The 22,660-nt window shown below is 32.5% G+C and overlaps 2 protein-coding genes across 6 annotated transcripts in view; one reads left to right on the forward strand and one right to left on the reverse strand.

The window, feature by feature from the left end:
* LOC410659 (golgin subfamily A member 1) lies at positions 1-9,572 on the reverse strand. Of its 3 annotated transcripts, XM_006563137.3 has the most exons (9): positions 9,458-9,572; positions 6,926-7,047; positions 6,078-6,468; positions 5,910-5,998; positions 5,688-5,816; positions 3,236-3,763; positions 1,092-1,619; positions 776-1,006; positions 445-600 (listed from the first exon to the last, which is right to left on the reverse strand). In XM_006563137.3, the coding sequence occupies exons 2-9, from the start codon at positions 7,034-7,036 to the stop codon at positions 445-447; spliced, it is 2,163 nt and encodes a 720-aa protein (XP_006563200.1). In that variant the 5' UTR covers positions 7,037-7,047; positions 9,458-9,572. The 3 variants fall into 3 exon arrangements, with proteins under 3 accessions (XP_016772512.1, XP_016772513.1, XP_006563200.1); XM_016917023.2 differs by lacking the exon at positions 9,458-9,572 and having other exon boundaries at positions 1-600; positions 6,926-7,509; XM_016917024.2 differs by lacking the exon at positions 9,458-9,572 and having other exon boundaries at positions 1-600; positions 3,371-3,763; positions 6,926-7,507.
* The window catches only part of LOC408563 (centrosomin), a 27,786-nt gene continuing 12,979 nt past the window's right edge, over positions 7,854-22,660 (forward strand). Inside the window, exons 1-2 of one of the 3 annotated variants that reach the window (XM_006563138.3) lie at positions 7,854-7,965; positions 15,962-16,017. In XM_006563138.3, the coding sequence (XP_006563201.2) occupies positions 7,916-7,965; positions 15,962-16,017 (106 nt within the window). In that variant the 5' untranslated portion in view covers positions 7,854-7,915. Of the gene's footprint in view, positions 7,966-9,679; positions 10,922-15,961; positions 16,018-21,757; positions 22,002-22,660 lie in introns of those variants that run through there. The other 2 variants (XM_392107.7, XM_006563139.3) reach the window with 2 other exon arrangements.

The raw sequence follows: 22,660 nt of genomic DNA on the forward strand, positions 1-22,660 counted from the left end.
TATTGCAGAATGATTGTATATATTTTAACATTTGTACACAAAAAAGTATGTATGATGTAATACGTTGCACATATTTTTCATTAAATTATTTTATAAAGAATTTCATTTTCATACATTGACAAATGCATTGACAAAATTTCCTATATTCAACTTATAAATTTATCTAAATAACATTTGATGCTACATACTTTGCTGGACATCTTCGAAGCTAATTGTGATCAATATTTGTAGTCCAGCGAATAAATTATACACATATTATAAATGTTAAATATTTTACAAAATTTATGAAATTTCTAGCTTACAAACTTTTCCCACCTGTTTTTCTTAATCTTTTAAGTATAATCATTTGTGATTGATCATCGATGCAATCCAATTCTTCGATTTTAGCCATGAATTAGAGGCTACTTTTATAATACCTATAGAAAGGTACATTTGTTTCAGCTATCAGCTAGGTGGTATAGCTTTGGCAGTTTGTCCAAAACCTAGATTAGGCCGTGTACCAAACCATGACATTTTCCATTCTAAAGTTTCTTGTAACAATCGCTCCTCTTCGGGTGAAAAATGTAAAAGAGTAGCAACTGCTCTCGTTAAATGAAGGGCCTTAAACAAATATACAAAAGTTAAACAAGAAAATAATTGAAAAATTTAAATTTCATTACAATATTGTTAACTCTTATATAAAAATTATATTTCGTATTTCTTCTATATATGTTTATAATTATTTAAAAAAGATTAGATAGTATTGATGATTTGAACATTAGTATATCAAATTTACCTCATATTCCCTACTTGTTAGGAACTTTATGAGAACATGTTTGAGATATTTAAAGTTAACATCATCATCTCGTGTATTATTGTGCCTGGCAGTGACTGTTTTTGACGAACTAGGCTTGAGAATCGCCGCAGAAGGTTCAGCATCACTATCCAATGATGAAGACGGAACTCTTAATTCTCGTTGAAGAGTCTTTTTCATATCGGTTAATCGTTGCTGTAAGACTTTAATTGTCTAAAATAATAATTATTAAAATATTTAACAAATAATATTCTTTTGAAATATATTTTTATCATTTAAGTTTTAAATTAAATTTTACCTTAGTTTTCTCATTTAATTGCTCTTCAAGATCCATCAAGCTACTTTTGAGTAGTGTTTCATTCCTCTCCATTTTTTTTCTATTTTGTTCCAAATCCTCCAATTCTAACATTCTCTGTTTGGTTTCTTCTAGCGTTGTCATCACTTGTTCTATTTCTTTACTTTTACTTTGTAAATTATGTTCTAAAGTTTCTATCCTATTTTGTAACTCTGTATTTTCTACTTCCTGTCGCCTATTTTCTTGCTTCACAATTTCTATATCTTGAGAAACTTGAGCATTTCTTAATAATACAGTATCTTTTTCATTTTTTTCCTTTTCTAAACACACTTTTAATGTTGCTGATGCTGTTCTTTCAGATTCCAGATCTTCTCGTAAACGCGCTACTTCTAAATGCAGGGATGAATTATTCATTCGTTCTCCTTCTAGAGTCAAACGAATATGAGCTAATTCTGAATTAGCAGATGAAAGTTTTGTTGTTGTTTCTTCCAAGTCTTGCTTTAACTGGGTTATCTGCTTTGATGATGATTCCTGACAAAAAAAAAAAAATAACAAAACAACGTGAGTGATATCTAATATTATTATATTAAAAATAAAAACAATTTTAATTTAGCAATAACTAAATTTATTAAAATATATTTCATTATTCATATATTTGGGATTTATATAATGAATTTATTGAAAAATAAAAAGAAAAAATGCAAAGCATATGTTTTACATTTTAACAAATATTGGAACTAAAGGTACAATTGATAGATTAAATTGATAAATTTTTTAAAATTATTTTCAAACAAAATGATGATTATATGCGAAATAAATATGTGAATAAATTATTATTATCGAAAAAGAATGTAGAAGAATTATTATAAAAAAATTTTGAATAAGTTATTTTATTAATTTGTAATTTGAAATTAATGGCTTTTAATATAATATATAAATAAATATAAAATTATTTATGAATACTTTCTATATAATATTTAAACGAAAATTACGGATTGCACCATTAATTCCAAAATTCAAACCTGTAATAAATTTTTAAATAGATTAGATTAATTTTAAAAATATTTTGCTATAACTTTTGGCTTTTCAATAAGATTTAATTTTATTTAACATTCTATCTTTTATTCCATACATAATATATAATATGTTTCCTATTAATTGTATTCGTTTAAATACGCATTCCTAATATTTACAGCAACGTAAATATAATCAGACTGTGTCGTTGGTGTAGCAAAATATAACATGATTTATTAATCCTGTAAGAAAAATCGTGTACACATTTGTGTGTATAATAATATATAAAAAGCCATTTGAAAAAGAGGAGGATATAAAAATGGGTTGAAAACAAGCACAAAAACGAATGCAATAAACGATAATTTATTTGTTCTTTTCTTTATTTCATAAATAAAATATACAGAAATGCGATCGTACATAAAAATATTATTGTCGGTACTACCTAATTTTCATATATAAATACACGCGGAGTGGAAATGTAGGATTTTAAAAAGTTGACTACAATTATTTTTGTTTATCGATACGTAATGCTGATCTTGATAAAATATAATGTACATAATAAGTTTTTGCATGCAATAAAAATAAAAATTATGAACAAAAGAGTGTGCTAATAAATATGCGTAAAATAAATGTTCTGTGCGTTAAGCATCAAGCATCTTAGAAATAACATGCAATATAAAGGCGATATGTAGTTTCCAATTATACATTAAAACACGATTTTTCTACGCGTTCGTGTATACGCATTTTAGAATTTTTACACTCATAATGTAATGTCATGAACATTCAGTACTTTATAAAATAATTAAAATGCGAATATTTAAACAACTGTGATAAAATAGAAAATAAAAAATTCTTATGACCACAGTTAATTAATTCATAAATAAAAAGTATACTTAAAACTGAAATATTAACGTTCTCATTGAAATATTGAAAAGAAAAGATACTTATAGCGAAAATTTCATATTGTTAATGAAATTTCAATTAAAAACTTATATATTCGATACTGTGATCATTTGAAAGTATGCCATCTGACAAATAGAGAATGTTCGTTTCTTTTGCATTTAAAAATCTAACAGGACAATCTTCTTCAAAACAATCTAACCCATGCACGACTACATATCGCGGTAACTCACAATTTGTCGTTTAAATTCGTCCACCTCATCATCGACGCTGGCCCGGAGCTCTTTTAGTTCCGTGGCCATCTCGTCGATGTCCTCTGCCATGCGCAAAAGCTTGGCGTCTTTCGTCGCCATGACAACATTGTTCACCTCTATTTCAGCTTCTAACTGCTTGATCCTTTGCTTCAGTTTTTCACTTTCTTCCTCGACTCGTCTTCTTTCCAAACCTTCTTCACCAGCCTGCCTGCTAAGTCTCCCAACTTGTGTCTCCAAGCTAGATATTTTTCCTGACCAACTAGTTTTTATATCGGATAAATGAAGATGAGTTTCTTCTAACTTTCTTTCTAACAACGCTCTTTCTCTCATAAGATCAGCTATTCTTTCATCCACTGTTACTTGATCATTACTCTCTAAAGCGACTCTTTGTTCTAATACAAAAACTTTATCTTTTAAGTGACGTACTTCCTCTTCAGTTTGTGCCAGTTGACAGGATAGTTGAGCTCTCTCGCGCTGAGTAGAATGACGTAATGTCTCCATTTCATCCTGAAAATGATGATATTATTATCACGAATGTCTCTCCAAGTTTATTATTATTACATTTTGCTCTGCAAGCTTTGTTGCAAACCTTACCAAAGCATTGCTAATACAGAAAGATGAATAGAATATTACAAATAATCCAAACCTTATGAAGCCAAGAATAAGCGAATGATGAATTTGATGATTAATAATAATAATGCTGAAAGTGAACAAAATAAGAAAAAAAATTTATGAAGCAAAAATAAATTAGTGTTAAATAAATTTTTTGTTCAAAGATTTGAAATTTTCTATTATTTATTACAAATTTGAATATGATAAAAATTTAAATTTATAAGAGACATTTTATTGTTTGAAAATTTTAATTATTCCACGCTGTTACGAGAGTAACAACATTGGAGTATGAGTACTGCAGTAAAAACAGTTTTGACATTTTATATGAAATTTTATTATAAGATGAAAAACTTTTTTTTCCATCATTAAATCACTTCCAATTAAGTTAATACATGCATTTCTCCTATGTTATAAAACTTTGCACCAAGGAGAGAATTATACATAAAGAGCAACACTGATGTAAGTAAAATCTATAGAAGTTATTTATGTTGCAGAATAGCAGCAAAGCTTTGAAAACGTACCTCTAGCATCAGCGGTAGCAGCAGCGAATTAGCGGAAAATACCGCCTACTCTGATCTCCAATGCTCTCGTTTATCAAAGTTTTCCAATCTTCATGCGTATGTTGTTTTCACAAAACTTTCAGTATCACTTAGGTTTTGCTCATGTTCCATAACCAGTAAAAGAATATTGTTCTTTTACAATTTCTTTGTACTCAATAAAATGCCTGCTCTTTCCCAAACTAAGTTTTAATAAAATGAAAGCAAATATTTCCTACCAGATATTGGAAGCACATTTTAAGAGTACAAATAAAAGTTATGGAACATATGCTCATTTGTTTTATTTTAAAATATATTCCAAATATTTTCTAAATATTCAAATAATTAATTCTTGACTAAGTCACTTGTTCATCATAGTTTGATACTATGTGTCAATACAAAAAAAAAAATGTGCAGAAAAAACGTAGCAAATGTGACAAAACAAAAAGCTATATATAAAATTAAAAAAAAGAAAAAAAAAAAAAAAAGAAAAAAATAATGAGAGGCTCAAAAAATATAACTAATTCTTAAACAGAAGCGTGCTTATACCTAAAAAATATGTTTATAATTATAATTTTCATAAAGATCTTGTAATCAATACTACAAAAACGAATAATTTTTCGTATCATAATAAAATAATATTTAATATTTATTTTTAAATTAAGTTGTTATTAAATTATTTACATATACATAAAAAATTAATTCATTTGCAATAAGAAATAATATTTATTAAGAACAATATTATACAACAAGAATAAATTAAAATGATAATTTTATAGATCAAGAATTATCAGTCAAATGATTTTTTTTCTATTATTAAATTATAAAAATAAATAATTGTAAAAACATACGGCTATTATTTTATAAATCATAATATTCATATATTAGAAATATAATAATTTATCATTTTTAAAAAGATAATTATTAATCCTTAAAAAATGAATTGCCAAAAATGTTCTGCAAAGTTGAGATATATACATTTTATAAATACATAAAAAATAAATATAAAATACTAAATACATAATAGTAATTGCATATAGTTATATGTATATAATTCAATATTATAGATAAAATATATTTAAAAATAAAAAATATATTTAAATATATTTAAATTAAATTTAAAATATGCTCCATATATATTTACTCATTTAAATAATATCAATCATGTAACTTATATTAACACAATTATATCGAATAATTATGTTAACATAATTGTGAAGTTTATAGTATATTTCATATGATAATTAGATTCAAATGAAGCAATTATCAAATATTTTACTCACCTGTACATTATTTAATTCATCTTCATATCTTCTAAGACGAGAAACTTCACTTTTTAAACTGTCAATTTCTGCAATGGCTGCTTTTAAATGATGTGTTTTTTCCTCCACTTCTTGTTCTTTTGCCAATAACTGAAAGAAACAAAGTAAAATAATGAATAAATTATAAAATATAAAATATAAATACTTATATATAATATTTTTGTAACATAAGAAAAAACATACTAAGTGTTTTATTTTTGCCATTTCTTGAGTTTGAAAACCTTCTAGTTGTTCTGCATCTTCTTGAAAAGTATATAATTTTTTCTTGTATTCTAAAATATAATATCATTATATCATTAATAAAAATCTAAATTACTTAATTTAATATCATATTATAATTACAAAATATACCTTCTGCATCTTTAAGAGCTAATTCCAATGAATGTTTTGTACTTTGAATGTCTCTTAATTCTTCTTCTAATTTATTCCTGTCTTTCTCTTGTTTTTCAACTACTTTTTTCCATTCTTTTTCTTTTTCAAAAAGTCTTACTTTCCATTCCTCTTCTTTTTTTTCCATTCGTTTCATCAATTCTGTCTCTCTTTTTGCCAATCTTTTTCGCCATTCATCTTCTCTGTTTTCAAGTTTTTTAATATCTTTAGCAGAGAGTTGCATATTATCATTTAATTTAAAATCAAAGCTATCTTTTTTTAATGAAACAGGTGGAGATGGTGAGGCTGTGTTTTCTTCACGTGAACCATCTAATGAAATTTGAGATCCACTAATACTACTTGTGGATCCCGTCTATAAAAAAAAATATTATTACTTTGAAAAGTTAATTGACAAAGCAATGTTTTATATCGTTATATCATAGATATATATTTATAAGAATTTTTTATAATTTCAATTTATTTAGTTTATCAATTATTATAAATATTAAAATTAAAACAAATTTAATTACCAATAATTAAATTAGTTAATGAAATTGGTAATATTTTAATTTATGTAAATTTTGTAATTATGCAAAATTAAGTAATATACATATGTGATATTAATGAATCATCTGGTAAATATATATATGTACAATTAATAAGAACATCTGGCATAAAATATATACATACATATTATCAATACTTTCTTAAAAATTAATAATTCGATGTAATTATGAATACTTATAAATTATTTATAAATAAATATTATCTATTTACGAATGCAATATCGTATCTACATAGATAATAATTATACATAGAAATATGTTTACCTGAGACATATGCCTCGAGTTAATAGCACGCACATTGCCGGCATTTCTAACGACAGTTGACACGTCACTCCCTATTTCTTCTCGTATTTTATTTTTTAGCGTTGCAAACATGATGTGATAACCTTCAAAAAGACGAGCAAAAAATGACAATTACCACCTGTCAATGACAATATTGTACTAATTCTGTGCTCGTCTATCGGAGAAATATTAAAGAAAAGGGAGTAAAAATGTATTGTGCCGAAAATTCATTCTTTACTGATGCATTATTGACACGATTAGATTTAATTTAGCCATATTTAAATATTTGATATACACACGATGACAAAAATTTTATACATATTTAAATATCGTATTAAGGTCAGATGTCTGCCATACTCCTCACTACCGTTCAATCACTTAAATAATCACTGGTTTTGAAGTTTGATATATATATATATATATATGTATATATATATATATAGATAATGTTTTTAGGAAAGTTTCTTATTTTTAGAAAATTAACACAATGTATACAGCGCGAAATGCAAATGATTAAATTACACCAATACACCACAAGAAATTGAGATTGATAATAATTCATAATATATTATTTTACGATATTAAAAAAATTGTTTTACACATATACGATTCAATTAGAAAGGAATAAAAACTATGCACTACATTAATACAGTACTTTTTATCTTCTTGTACGCAAAAATAATTATATAATGTCGTCACTGTTTTATTAAATGGCGTTTTATCGTGACTCACTCTTATTATACTTTCTAACCAATAAAATTATCAATATACTAGGAATATTTTATTTTTATTTTAAATATATATATATAATGTTGGTAAAACTGATATAGGAAATAATGTGCAGTGTGCATTTAGCGCGTGCAGTGGAAGCATTTAGAATTAATGTTTTCAAATTTGACGGTTTAAAAGTGCATGTGAGTTCCCATTTTTCGTACGTATTTTGGTAATGTGTGTTGTGAAATTAAATAAAAAATGGGAGACTTCATGGACGAAACGGCTGCTACAACAAATTATTTTGATGTGTAAGTAAATTTATACATTACGTATTTGTTTAATATTATTTTTATTTCTTAAAGCTGGAGATCTTTGTTTTCATGTATGTTTACTATATATATATATATATATATATATCCCTTAAATATTTCTTTGATCAGAATTTCAGAAGAAAATTATGTGAAATTATCTGAAATTATAATTTATATCTCTTTTTATATTTATATTTTTTTATATATTTTATACATTACATATATTTATATATATATATATATATATATATATTTGAAACAGTTAATATAATAGAAAAATTTATTATAATTTATTATTATTATTTTACAACTTAAAATCTTTTTAAAGAAAAAATTAAACAAATATTTTATATTATTTCATTTAATAATTTTAACACGATATAAATATAGTAGGAAACAATTTTATCGACAGTTTTCATGAAGTATCACGTTAATGAACAAATTCTTTTGTAGTCATAATTTATTTTTGATCGTTGCAGATTAGTAAAATTATATTTTTTTCTAAAAAATTTGTATTATTTTCGATAATATACTAATTTATTCAAGAAATCATACATGCAACTGAACATGTTTTAAGACCAAATTTTTTTAAGGTTAGAAATGATTGTAATAATATTATATAGTTTAATTGTTGTTATATTATTTTCTTAATCATACATAGGTTATTAAAAATGATTTTAATTTTATAAAAAAGTAATCATATACTAGCATTGTAACATATGATAAGTATAGTAATTAGTAATTACAGTACTTAATCATAATAATTCATTAGAGTTATTGTAAATAAGTGTATGAATTCATAGAATGATAAAGTTACTGTTTATTTATTTTTTTTTGTATATATCTGTTAAAAATGTTATTTTATAAAATTAAATTTTGCATGACTTATGCTGTATATTATATTATATATTGTTGTTGTAAAATAGAAATAGAAATATTTTAAGCTGTATATTACAATAATTTATATAACTTTTTATTATATACATATAATATTTATTCTCAATTTATTTAAACAATGATTATCATTGAATAGGGTTAAAGATCACTTTTTATTTTAATGGTTCTCAAATATAAGTTGCATTATTGAAATTGAGAAATATAATTCATTGCACATAACATAAAAAAATTACAAAAACTTTGAATTATTAAATACGGTTATCAAATTTGAATAGCAATATTGATTTGTCGAAAAGTATTTGAAATTATTATTTGTCATTTTATTTTAAATTTATGAAAATAAAATTTATGAAATTTTTTTTATTCTGAAGTTAATTTGATTCGTTTTTTTAAAGTAAATTAAAATGTGCGTCATAATTTTTTATCATTATGTATATTCGTGATACACTAATTAATAAAAACGTATACTTAAATAATAATCATATTTTGTCAAATGTTTCATTACATTATTAATTCTTTTTTTATTTTTTTATTTTTTCTTGCTATCCATAAAAAATGAATCACAATCATTTTCCATTATTATATTCCTTACCATGTTACCTTATCTCTTGTTCGATCCTCAATTGAGAGACACTGCGTTTGACCGATGTACGCCGTGCTTTCGCGTCTTTACAACCCTGCTTTTCTATCTGTTTTTGTCGTTCGCTTCTCCCTCCGTTCTCCGTCTGCTCTTTATCTCCACTCCACCATCTCCCTCTCCGCCGCCCCCGTCCGTCCATTCGGTTGGGGTCCATGCGTCGGCCTGCGTTGCTCTTCGACCAGCCATACGAATCTTCCGACCTTAAACCCTCCGCTCGTGCCGCCCCTTGATCAGAACGTGAGCCGTGTCGCCGCCTGCCTGCTTTCAGTCGCGTTCATTCTATCGTTAGAGTAGGATCGTTGCGCGGTGTCACGTGCAATAACCATCGGTATCTTTTTTTCGTTTCATTCGTGGAAATTACACGCGCTATCGTTATCGATATGGTGGCAACGTTTGAGCGGATGAACGGTTGAGAGTTTTATTAAAGATCGTCGAACGATCGGGAAAATTAAAATTCTTTTCAGTCAAAAAAATTCGTCTAACCGATTGGGAGTGTTTTGTTCAACGATGGAAGACAATAGACGGCCGGCGAGAAAATTATTGTTACTCTTTTCCAAGAGGACTGTGCTAAAATACAAACTGCTGATTCAGTGACAGGGTGTTTGCGTTCTACCTTTTATGCATTTTATCTTTTTTTTTTTTTTCAATCGATTCTTTTTTCTTCGACACTCGAACGAAACTTGAACGTTAATTTTGAACCTTGTGGAAAAAGTGTTTCGTGAAGAGGAGAGAATATGCATCAGGACACAGTGGTGTTGAATCATCTGGCGTGTCGTCTTGAGCGAGAGTTATCTCTGCATTGATCGGTCCAGGAACATATAGGTCGATCGGTGGTAACACAGTTTCAGTTTGAAGTAGAATTTATAGAAACTTTTTGTTTCATCGGGTCACACATTGTACTCGAACTGTGTACGAAAAAAAAAAAAGAAAAGAAAAGAAAGAAAGAAAGACTAGATTTATATCGTTTCTTCAGAAGACTGACCAGGAAGGACTTTCATCGGTGTCGATCACGTTTACACCGATATGCTCACTTGATTAGCCTCGAGTACATTGACATTCTGTGCCAAATAAACGTGCCAAAGCAAGTTTTCATTGAAAGTACAAGTTATTACAAGTATTATCGTGAGACTATTTTTTTCCGATTGTTGTTACATTGTTGTTATTATGTAGTTTTATTAAGTAAATATTCGTTTTTTATATGCGTGCCGTTTTACATACGTGAATTTTACATACGTCTCTCTTCGTGGAAAATTTTTATTCGTAACAGGAAGTTATATTTTTCGGTTTATTACCGATGAGGAACAATTACCGCAATATGTTTTTTGCCGGCTACGGATATTCCAATCAACATCAAAACAGCCCACCCTCGCCGACGAGATCCAGCGTCTGGGGTAGCATTTACAGCCCGTTTCGGAAGTAAGTATATACACACACGCATGCCTGTGTCTCGTCTGGTATATATGGGAATCGAAAGGAATTATTGTTCGTTCTCTCTCTGCTTTCGGTTTTTATATTCCCCGTTTGATCCTTAGCGAAGATAAAGTCAAATATATGTACATATATATCAATGGATTAATATTCCGATATTATATTTTAATACGTATTAACAGATTGGATGCACGTAATCTGCTACATAAATACGATTCAATAACAAACGAGAGGATGATGGATTCAGGAGGAAGAATTTTTAAGAACGTTTTTGTATAAAACGTCGTTTATTATCTCATTTTAGTTGAAGTGATTCATGTATGTGATTATAATCGAGAAGAGCTTTAAACAAATGTTTAAAGTGGTGCGATGGATTTAACTTTATTCAAAGAATATTATATCAATTTTTTAAATGATCCAGTTTGTATTTCGTTTTGAAATTAAATAAGTATAATCGAGTGAGTAGAGATAGTGAATAAAGCACAGAATGATATTAAAAAAATAAGCTTCGTGCGGTGGAAATTTATCGGCGAATCAAAACAAATTGAAGCTGCACAAAAGGTGTCTCCCTTTAAATTTAGTTCCTTAAATTTAGATTGTTTGTCGTGAATATTTTTGGGGTTACACCTTACTCTGTTAGTTTTTCGATGCATGCAGGGAAAGTTCGGTTTGACAGCTTCAAATAACAGCGTCAAATGTTTCATTGTGGAACAGGAATATCAAAGAGGCCGCCAAATGTATTTTCTTTCACCCCATGTATCCTTTTAAGTTTTCTGCGAATTTTCTTTGAAAATTCCCCTTGCAGAAATATTTTTGCATAATTGTTTATTTTTCTCCATTTTCCATCAATAATTCAATATCAATCTTTCTATCTTTTTTTTTCTTATCTATAACAAAATGATGGATAAATTGATATCCGTTAGAATATTTATTCCACTTTGTTTATGTCGACTGATTTAGATTAGAGGGGAAAATAGTGCAAGGGGTTGATATTATCATTATTTTCCCAGACACACGAAGTATCGGAGGAATAGCTATCTTGTTCGTAAAATGAATCATAAGTAAACCATAATGATTAATAGTTTACTTAGCTTAAGTTATTTATACAACGCGATCCTCTGTTTTATCGGAACCCCTCTGTTTTCTTATTATTTAGGTTGATGCGATCACATTTATACCTTTTTTTCTTTAAATGGGTTACTTATCTCATAATGTGCACATACGCATTAAATTTCCCTCCCTGTTTATTTCAATTTTGGAATTATTCATTCTCCTACTACCATCGTAATATTTCATCCAAATTAATGAGATCGTAGTCAATTGTGCTTATTCCAGTTGAATATTATACAGCGAAAAGGTCAACGTACCTCGCGAGTCATCTTCAATTATACTTCTCTAATCCAAACATCGGCCACGAAACAATTGTAGCTTTATTAAGAAATTCCATTTTATAAAAACGAGTTTTAACAATTTAAATTTTTTTGACGATCGTCATCAATTTCTACTCTAAAGTGGACAATATTCGTTTGCTTATTAAATCGTCACGTGATAAGAAGAAACAATTTTCCACTTTTATTCCTGATAACTGATAGAGATCGATTGGGAGGGGGAAAAATTTTCCATTCGTTCATTTTTTGGAAAAGTCAAAGTGACATAGGAAATAAATATTGCGACAGAACTAGAACTGCATAAAATCTACATACTTAATGTCCACGTATTCAATACAATGCGTTGATCGTGCGTTAAAAGCCTTAATAAAACTCTTTTCGCCCACCAGACACCTACTCGGTCAGTCATAGCGGAGTACAGGCAGCCAAGTCCCTCCATAAACAACGTTTCCATTCGACAGGATCGAGCTAATTGTTTAACTAGGCAAGTTAATACGTTTAACGATCCGGTAATTGAGGCAACTTTGCACGTCGACATGAATATGCTCGTTCTAATATCGTTCAACTGTCGTACTGCGTTGCGAGCGGTTAAAGAAACGTTGTTGCTTTTAACCAAAATACCAGATCATCTTTGTTAATCCTTATTTCGATCGTCTCGAATATTTTCCTCGAAATGGACAATTAATGCAACACGTGTATTGGATAAGAGATAAAGAGGAATATTTTAAAAGAATCGAAGATAATTCCATTGGAAGGGAAAAAGGTAATAGAAAAATGGAGAAAGACATTAGAGATTCTAGAAGGATAGGTACTGTTAGAAGACTGAAGTGGAATAGTTAATACGTTCATAGAGGGACGACAGTGAGGCCAACAATAAGTTAACGGTATCCTTTAATCCTCTGTATAAGCAAATCCTTCGGCCTTTTATTATCATTATCAATATTTTTACTTTTAAGAAGTAAATGAAGAGCTTACAAGTTCATACTTCATTATTGAATTTTTTAAATTTTTAACTTTATGCGCAATGTTTCTAAGTTTTATATTTTTCGATGTGATTTGGTAAATCTTTTTGCTTCAATTCTTTTTTTTTTTCCTCTTCATTTTAAGAAGTTCTAATAAAAACAAAGCTTGTGAAAAAGCGATTAAAGCTTTCGAATTGCGTGCTCCTGTTTCGGTCCATGCCCACCATATCTGCCCACCGGTATTGATTACTTACACAACCACCCTCCATCTTGCCAGATGACGACAACTGTGCACGTCATTTCGTAAAATTGTTTTTCGTACTCTATCAATTTCTTTTCAAACTGACGATTGCGATTTTATTTTCACACATATTTATTAGGATCGTTGTGCAGAATCAGCGGAATAAAATTCCAAGCGATGAAGCGGAGAATACGATGAAATTTATCGTTTATTATTTTTTTATATTCTTGTATTTTTCTATATATATATATATATATAGTTTACTATAAATAAATCAGTCAATTCATACAAAGTATTATCTGGCCACAGTTATCAATGAAAACTTGTTGACTTTGCTTCTCTAATCTAAGTTTTAGCTGTTTTATTTACGTTTAATTTTCTTTTTATATATGAGGAGAAATTGATTGTTGGTAGTGCTACTGATTTCGCGTATATATTTTTTTTCTTTGCTCTTTTTATATTATTGTTTATATCAAACTAGATAAAATAAATTCACACGTTTCTAATTTTTATGCATGAAACGCAACGATAATTCTCATTTGCATATTGCGAAATACGTTATGAATTATGTAACGAATCTCTATTGTGACCAATTGTAGTTTACGAGCAACGCAGATGTATCTCTTTTATCTAATCTTAATTTCCTTTATTTTTCTTTCTTTTTTTAATTAATTACCGCAAACAAGAATTTCTTCTTTAAAACCAGTCAAGATCAATAGCGCACAAAAACGATGGAAAACCGAAGAAAATGTCAAATTCTCGCAACAAAAATTACAATATATTCGGGATAATCGGCTCGTGACTCATCGTCTCTAAATCAACCCTCGCTCCACTCCATTTGCTTTAATCACTCAACAGCCCCTCGCCCAAAAATCGGACAAACTTTCCATTTCGTTTCGAGTTTAGGGCCTCTCGTTGCCAATTAATATATCCCCCTCTCCACTCTTTCACTCACCCAAAAAGCAACCCTGCCTCGTAAAGTGGCCGATAATAATATCACCCGCGGTGCCATCCCCTTCTCTCCCGAGCAACTTCACAAGATTCCGAGAAGTCTGGATTAGTTGTAGGCGCGTTAAAGGGGTTGTGCTTAATATACATCGAGATGTGCGTGGTTGGAGGAAAAAGGCCACCGAAGTTACGGTTCTCTCTCCCTCCCTCTACGGGGTTCTTCTCGCCGAGGTGAACGGGATATTACGGAGCCGTGGTGCCCTCTAAATAAAGACGTAGAAAGAAAAGAAAGTGGCGGGTCCCCTTCTTTCTCCTTTTTCAGGCCGTGGAAAGAGATGAGAAAAGGTAATGACACGCTCGCTCTGGGGTCTGGGACATCATCGGTGTCGTTTTTAACTTCGTATGGGTTCGCTTGTACCTTTTGAATATATATAGAGATGTTGTTTTAGAATTATTATTTCTCCAGAAGTGTTAGAATTTTTCTTTTTTGAATTTTAATTTGATGTTTCTAAAATTTGATGGAACCGTGTCTGTTTATGAATTGTTCGTTTCAAGAGAACGGTTTGAAAAGGGATGGTGGCGAGGTGAGATTGGTGGCAGACTGCACGGTGCTCGCGAATAATAGCGCGGCTCTCAGAACTTGTTAAAGATGAAGGGAGGGGGGGAGACACGTTATCCGTTAATTATTCATTTCGGTTTTGAACAGTGGGAGAAGCGAGAAATAGCGTTTGGATGAAATCTAAATTAAACCTTTCTGGAAATTCTGCATTTCCTTATTGCTCGTGGCCCGTAGCTATAAATCACTGACATGTCGCATAAAAGGTTTTACATCAAGTTAAGCCCCCGGTTCGTTAGAACGTGATGAGAATTGCGATCGAAATCTGGGTCGAATTTAATTATAAACGAATCGTTCTCTTAAGTCCCGCCGATCGCTTTCACTTTCGATGCGTTTAATTCCTCGTTTAAGGTAATTGTTTATAAATCGCAACTATATTATATAGATCGTAGATTTAATGTTAAATCGAAATTGGTGGACGGAGTTCATAGTTGGAAGAATTCAAATTTGGAATTGGAGACGTTCGATTTCGACTGATTAATCGGATATCTATGCGCTAAAGTTTCGCCCTTAGGGCCGATGTTTTACTCTTAGCCGTAGTCGCTCTGGAAATAGAAGGCCAACCTTCATCTTGATCCTTTTTAAAAGTTCCATCTCTAATTCGGTCTAAGTCGTACAGTCTATTTCCTATGGAATCGGGAGCCGGCGAGCACGTGCCTCCGCTCCATTTTCGGTCCTATTCCGAAAATAAACTGTCTTTAAGCCTCGGTGACGTTCTTTCATTAACGTCCACAGGAAATGTAAAAAAGCATCGTCGTTATTTTTCCAATTTATTTCTTTCTTTTTTTAAATATCGTGCGTGTTGTTTTTTCGAGTCACGAAATGTTAAGTAACGATAATTATTAATTAACGTGTCTTCTCTCTTTGTTGCAGCACAAATATGCCATTGCAGGACATTACGATGAGTCAAACTCTCCCATTAATGAACGGTGAGTACTTTTTACCTTTTTAATTTTTCTCCGATCTCAATTCTTAAACCTTGATAATGCAAGAAATCTCGTTGAGAGCGAAAGCTTGAAAACTTTCTTAACAAATAAACGAATAATCTCGAATAATCGAATAAAAAAAAGAAATAAATCGTATATCGAGATAGATATTTTTATCCTGGCAAATGGCGCGTTAAACGACGATTCGACGATTCAATGGCCGGTTAAAATTTTTCAAACGTGTATCGATCGTCCAAGGATGGACCGGATGCAATTTTACGGTGGTCGATCAAGATGGATCGTTGCATAAGTATCGATCACACAGTTTGTTACACTTATAGTCCTGGGACGTCAGATCCTATCGATTAACCGATTGCTTAAACGGGGAGGTCGTCACCGATATCGGGATCGACAATGGAACGATCAGTTATTATCCTCCTCCTCCTCTTTCCCCGGTGAAACTATCTTTATTGGCTATTTCCCTTGAGCAATTCGCCCTATGTCGATTAGATAATAGCCTGGTGAACACCTGATTATCCTGATAGAAAATGATCGCTCGTCCTAGAGCTTAATTTCGCGTACGTTAAAAATTTATCCCGAAAACGAAACGACGATGAAACTTTAATCATTGCGCGTTTCATTTATCGAAATATGATTGATTTACTCGATTTAAAATTTGTTTAAACTTCTATTTCCATATAGCATCTCTTTTACGCACGTATTTACGAAACTGATCGGAATTGACCTAATTTGCGTCATTCGTATATATAAGCTCGGCCAAGCAAAAGGAAATTTAAAACGGTCTTCACACCCACATCTCATAAGTTAAAAGATTCGTTTTGTTTCATTCGAAAGAAAAAAAAAAGGAGAAACTAAATTATCGTCCAATTTCACGACACAACAATTTTAAATCACGTCAGCCTTCTCGCTTATCAATGGAGCTCCGATTTATCAAAGAAGAGACTCGTTTACTACTAGATTCCTCTATTTGAATCCACGTCGGTCAAAGTTCGATCATATTTCATTTTTAACGAGATATTACCAAGTAATCGAAATTGCTACACTCTTTCCTAGATCCAAGAACAATCGAATTCCTCTTCCATCCATAATATATACCAATAATCCCCCACTTGATGCAATAAAGCCCGCGAGAATTCACGCCGACCAAGTTGTGCATCTATCGCGATGGAAACGGGGCAACGAACCTTGTTCCACGGCTATTTTACGATCCGTGGATCTCTCTTCGAAAGCTCATCCAAAGTCATCGTTTCCAAGCCGACATAAACACACCGCCTCCAATTCATCTCGATCGAGAGATCAGACTCGACGAGACGCGTCGATTCATCCGATTTCTTTCACACGTTGAGGTGGTTCTCAGGGGGAAGGAAACGCGTGGCCATTGGCCAAAAGTGTTTGGCGGCTATATCGGCCGCCAGGTTTGCGCATAAATTTGGCCGTTGGTAAACGAATCTGTGCCGGCCGACGCTTCCATTCCCGAGAGATTTCCTATCTGGATAAAGATCCATATTCGAAACGATGCAGCTGCAAACGCTCGATTCCGCCACGACTGGAGACGATGATATTTAGGAATCGCAGATGGCGGGAGAATAATCGAAACGATTTCGGGTAATTAAGTTTTACACACCGGGTCTGGTGTCCGTCTTGCGTCGAGACGAATTCCACGAATGTTTCTGCGTCTTTCGAAATCGTTATCTCGAGTCCAGGTTGACGTGAATCGAGATGTTTCGAGATAAATAAGACGATCGCGATTTTATATACGTTTCTTGATTATTTTCTATTTTCCTAGAAATATTCTTTGTAATAATGTAAAAAGGAGTGAGAGAGGGATTCTTCAGGCAGAGATTTTAATTTGTTGCTATTACCGGTGGAATGAAGGAAGAGAGAGGCGTGTATACACCCTTCGGTTTTTTACGCGAATTTCAACAGCTTATATATAGCACCACGTGAACTTTATTGCATCGGCATAGCGATCTACGGTATGCGAGACTTCTTTGTAAAGTTCTCGAGGCGCGCAACTTCTCGTCTCACCTCTTTGAAACACGTTGTTAACATACAACTTCTTCCATCTCTCGAAGAAATAATTTTACGAATCCTAGATGCATCGTGGAAAAAAAGCTTCTTTTCGCGTAATCTCAAATTACAGGAAGCGGTGTATTCCAATTTATTTCTGTAGGTTCCGCGGTCTGAAGAAGGAAAGAGAGAGAGAGCAGGGAGAAAACATGTCGCGACTCTGTATTTATTTCTGTAACACGTTGCCCCGTGATTTTGCACCGCGATATTTGCCACCTTTGAGAACAATTTCAACCCGTGTGATCTCGTTTCAACGCAGGATGGGGATACGCACGATGCACACCGGGGTGCATTGTCCAACCGAGCCGACTGTTTGTTTCTCCAGCTGCTCGGCCTCTCCTATCGTTCAAACTTTCTCCCCCCCGCCTCGGGAATGCGAAATTTGTATTGAATACCAAAAGGTTTTAGCGCGTTGTTAGCCAAACTTTCCACTTTTATTCTTGCTTCCCTTGGCAAAGGAAGCAAGCGGCGACTTCTTCCTATATCCGTTGTTTAATTATTTCTTCGAACGTTGGAGACGAAACGATGATTTGTCGTTTCGATCGAGTAAGAGGACGATAAGAGCACGTTCAAGCGCCATAATATATATATAATTTGGCGAATGATTAAATGGCCAAGCTTAATTAACCGTTTCTAAATTACCGCTCCCGTGTCATTTTCATTTATACTTTGGCATGATTGGGATCGAGCCAGACGCCTACGAGTCTACGAAAATCTAGTATCTTTATAAATCGAACGATAGCTCGAGTGCCAGTGTTATTTTTACCCGTTATCTACGCATAGTCGTGTTCAAAAAATTTTGAAGGAAAAATTATTTTTCCAAAAATCCAATTTCTTTTTACTTTAAAAATTTATCCTCATAGAGAGAAATTTTTATTGTCTTGAAATTTCCATTACCACGGTTTCCAGCAAATTAATAAACGGTGCAGTTTTGTACCGCTATTTTAGGCAAAATTGTTTTAATCAGAAATATGTTCTCCGATATTTGTGTCAAACTGTGAAGAAATGTGCGAGCAAGAATGCTTCGCAACACGCGTGTAGATTTGACATGGTTGAATCGGTAATTTGTAGCTTTATTCCTACTTTTATTGTCCCCGACACTAAAGCGTTCTAAGTTTAGAAGCATGCTAGAGCATGCAACTCGGCTGCGCGGTGCAAAGGACACGGAATAAAGTGTGATAGATAGTAGAGATGATCGATAATTCTGCCAATCTTTCATCATTTTTCGAATAAATTACCCTCTCGACAAATCTGGAAAAAAGAATCGAGAAAATTATTATCTTCTAACTCCCTTATATTAGAATTATCAATGGAAACGTTTCCAATTATTTTCTTCATCTATCGACCAAGATCGATAATTAAAAATCCCGATTACCTCTATCCAAAAACGGGGATTCTCCATCCAAAGAGAATCCCCCTTTCTATTTATATATTTATATTCTAATTCCCTTATATTAAAATTATCAATGGAAACGTTTCCAATTATTTTCTTCATCTATCGACCAAGATCGATAATTAAAAATCCCGATTACCTCTATCCAAAAACGGGGATTCTCCATCCAAAGAGAATCCCCCTTTCTATTTATATATTTATATTCTAATTCCCTTATATTAAAATTATCAATGGAAACGTTTCCAATTATTTTCTCGATCTATCGACCAAGATCGATAATTAAAAATCGCGATTGCCTCTATCCAAAAACGTTCTCCATCCAACGGGAATCCCCTTTTCTATTTTCCCGCTCGATTCGATCGAGTGGATAATTAGCCGGATATAATATCGATCGCATTCGGTCGAGGCGAGCGGTTAGCAAAGGTAATACACGGTGTCGCAATACCGGCGGTTAGTCCGAGCGACCGAAAATAGCCGCTTCTGCCCGAATCCGTTTCTGAATCTCCGCGGCCTAAACGATTAATAGGGTCGAATGGTGAACCGGTGAAAATTACAATTGCACGAGCTTATGCCCGAGACGATCTCTCTCGTGGCTTTAATTGCTACACCAGGTCGGACAGGCGCACACCGCGGGCCTGGAGAGCGGCCTGCCAAAATAAAGATAGTTGCTGCTTCTCTCTGGCCTAAATGTGTCATCTATAAATACTCGAGCTCCGTGTCTGCTGCTCCACGGTGGCGAGACTCGAACACCCGATATTGCATTGCTCGCACCGATACCCGAATCGCAGAAATTCATTGACCGGAAGTATCGTCGGAGTTGAACGTTGTTGCGTTGACACGTCCGCTCCACGGATAATTTAGCCGCTCGACTTTACCGACCGTTTCTCTCGCGGTCGCCCGCTTACGGGTGTCGGTCGATTCTTCGAGGAAATGGAACGTGATCGGGAAAAGAGTTCGATCGCGACACCTTTCTCCGAGCGAGAAAGACTAGGAAAGGTTCTATTATTAAAACGATTGAAAGCTCGATATCTTGCTCCTTTGTACTCTTCTTACACGCGTATGTAAATAGACGATAATTTATATACATATCCACTTGCCGAGGATGGAACACGTGGCGCACAGGTTGACATTGCACAGGAACTGCATTAAGGAGTAGAACTCGAGTGGAAACAGGACTCGGTTGAAATTTGAAACGTGCTTGTAACCGTAAGAGGGAAACGCATATTAGGATATGACAGTTTCCTGTGATCAATCTAGCGTATGGACGTGGAATAAGATTTGCTTCCCGTTTCAAAATCTACTTGTGTTACACGTTCGCTTTTGCGCGGGTATATAACGATTTCGAAATGTGCGTGAAAGTACGCGGAATGAGAAAAGATTCGATACTCGAATTTGAAAAAATCGAAAGTTTTCGTTCCACGGTTTTATTTACATCTTTATTTTACATCGCTCAGTTTTATTGATCGAGTAGAATCGCGACACTAACATTGTCGACGAGCAGATTTCGCAACTCGGTGTCTGAGAAATGTAAAAATAGCCTGGTGTTTTGACATCTTAAATAAATAAATCGATTTAGAAAGAAGATTTGCTGTTTCTTTCTCTTGAAAATATACAAAAAAGTGTGGAAAAGTCATTGATCGAAAATAAATAATATTTCAACGATGATTTTTTTTAATCTTGGAAATCTTGTGAATCTTTGAAAACAATGCTTCTTCAACTTTTCATTAATCGTTCAGAATAATCTAATTTCTGCCAACAACGAAATCCGGTTTTATAATTTATAATCGTAATCAAATTTATTTTCGAGTCTTTTATAAATCTTCAAAATATTTTATTACCAGTAATAAATATTTACGAATTTGGAAATCTTTTTATTTTTTTTCCTCGCATCTAATAACCGAGAGACGAGATATTCCGATATTTTCTCAAAGGATGACAAAAGGAAGCACTATCTGTATATGTGAATTTTACAACTTTTACCTTGGAAACTTTTACCTGGAGAAAATTCTCGTGCGCAGGAGACAAAGCGAGCGAAAGGTCCGAGCAGAGTCGTTCAAACCCGAGGAAATAATCGGTAATTCTCTTAACCGGGACTCGAAAAGGAATTGACAATTTTTCTTCCCGTTCCATTGTTCCGTGCAGCTGCGCTTCGAGGAATCCTTGAAACGTTTCACTATACGAAGCACTATACGATATATGCTCTGAATATAATTTTAACTGTAGGTTATTGCGATGTAAAACTTTGGCGCTGCTCTGCCATTCTATCTCAGTTTGCGTTTGCACGGTCGTCACGGGAAGACGCGAAATATCTCGACACCCCAGGAATCGATCTTCCCTTCGCTTTTTATCCGCGTTTCGATCGGTCTTTTGGTAAATAGGCGTTAAGATGTAACTCTTTACGGAAATATTGCACGTGGCATGGGATGTGGTAGGTCGATCCCTGACACTTCGAACACCTTTGGCATCGTCCAGGACAGACCTATACAAGTTCACGTCATGTTCGGTACGAAAACTTGAACGATAATATTAATAATAACTCGTATACTCGTTATTTAATCGTATTTGTCGAGAGGTGAACATTTTTCTTGTGCGCAGTGCGGTGGATCGAATCGATCGAAAATTTTCACAACTAAATTAATCATTCATTCGATATACCGTGCAGTTTGTTCAAGGATGAAACGAAATATTTTAATGTGCAATCTATCGATGAACGATCGTAATAGAGGAGAGATAAAATTTATATCGAATTACGTAACACGAGTTGCTCGGTCGATAAAGCGATCGCTATCTTTGACATTATCTATATAAATATATTCCTACGTTTCGAGAAAATAGAAGGAAAAAAATCGTTTGAAATTATTTAATCGTATTCTCGATACGTATCTCGACCTTGAATCACTTTGTCCCACCGAGGAAAGAATAAAAGCAATCAACTATATATTTATACCTTGCTGAATGCATCCAATGGCGGTCCCTGTTCGCGATGATTTACACCGCACAAAGAAAGGTCGTGTCGCAAACTGTCGAGCTTAATAGACCGTATTAAAGCACAAATGGCAGCACGTTATTCTGTTTCTTTGCCCCCCTGGTTGCTTCGTTACCGCAACTTATCATCCAAGTATATATTATTTTCATTCGTCTTTATGTTTCAATGATTTCCAT

The sequence above is a fragment of the Apis mellifera genome, linkage group LG16, assembly GCF_003254395.2.
Source record: "Apis mellifera strain DH4 linkage group LG16, Amel_HAv3.1, whole genome shotgun sequence".
Classification (NCBI taxonomy): Eukaryota; Metazoa; Arthropoda; class Insecta; order Hymenoptera; family Apidae; genus Apis; species Apis mellifera.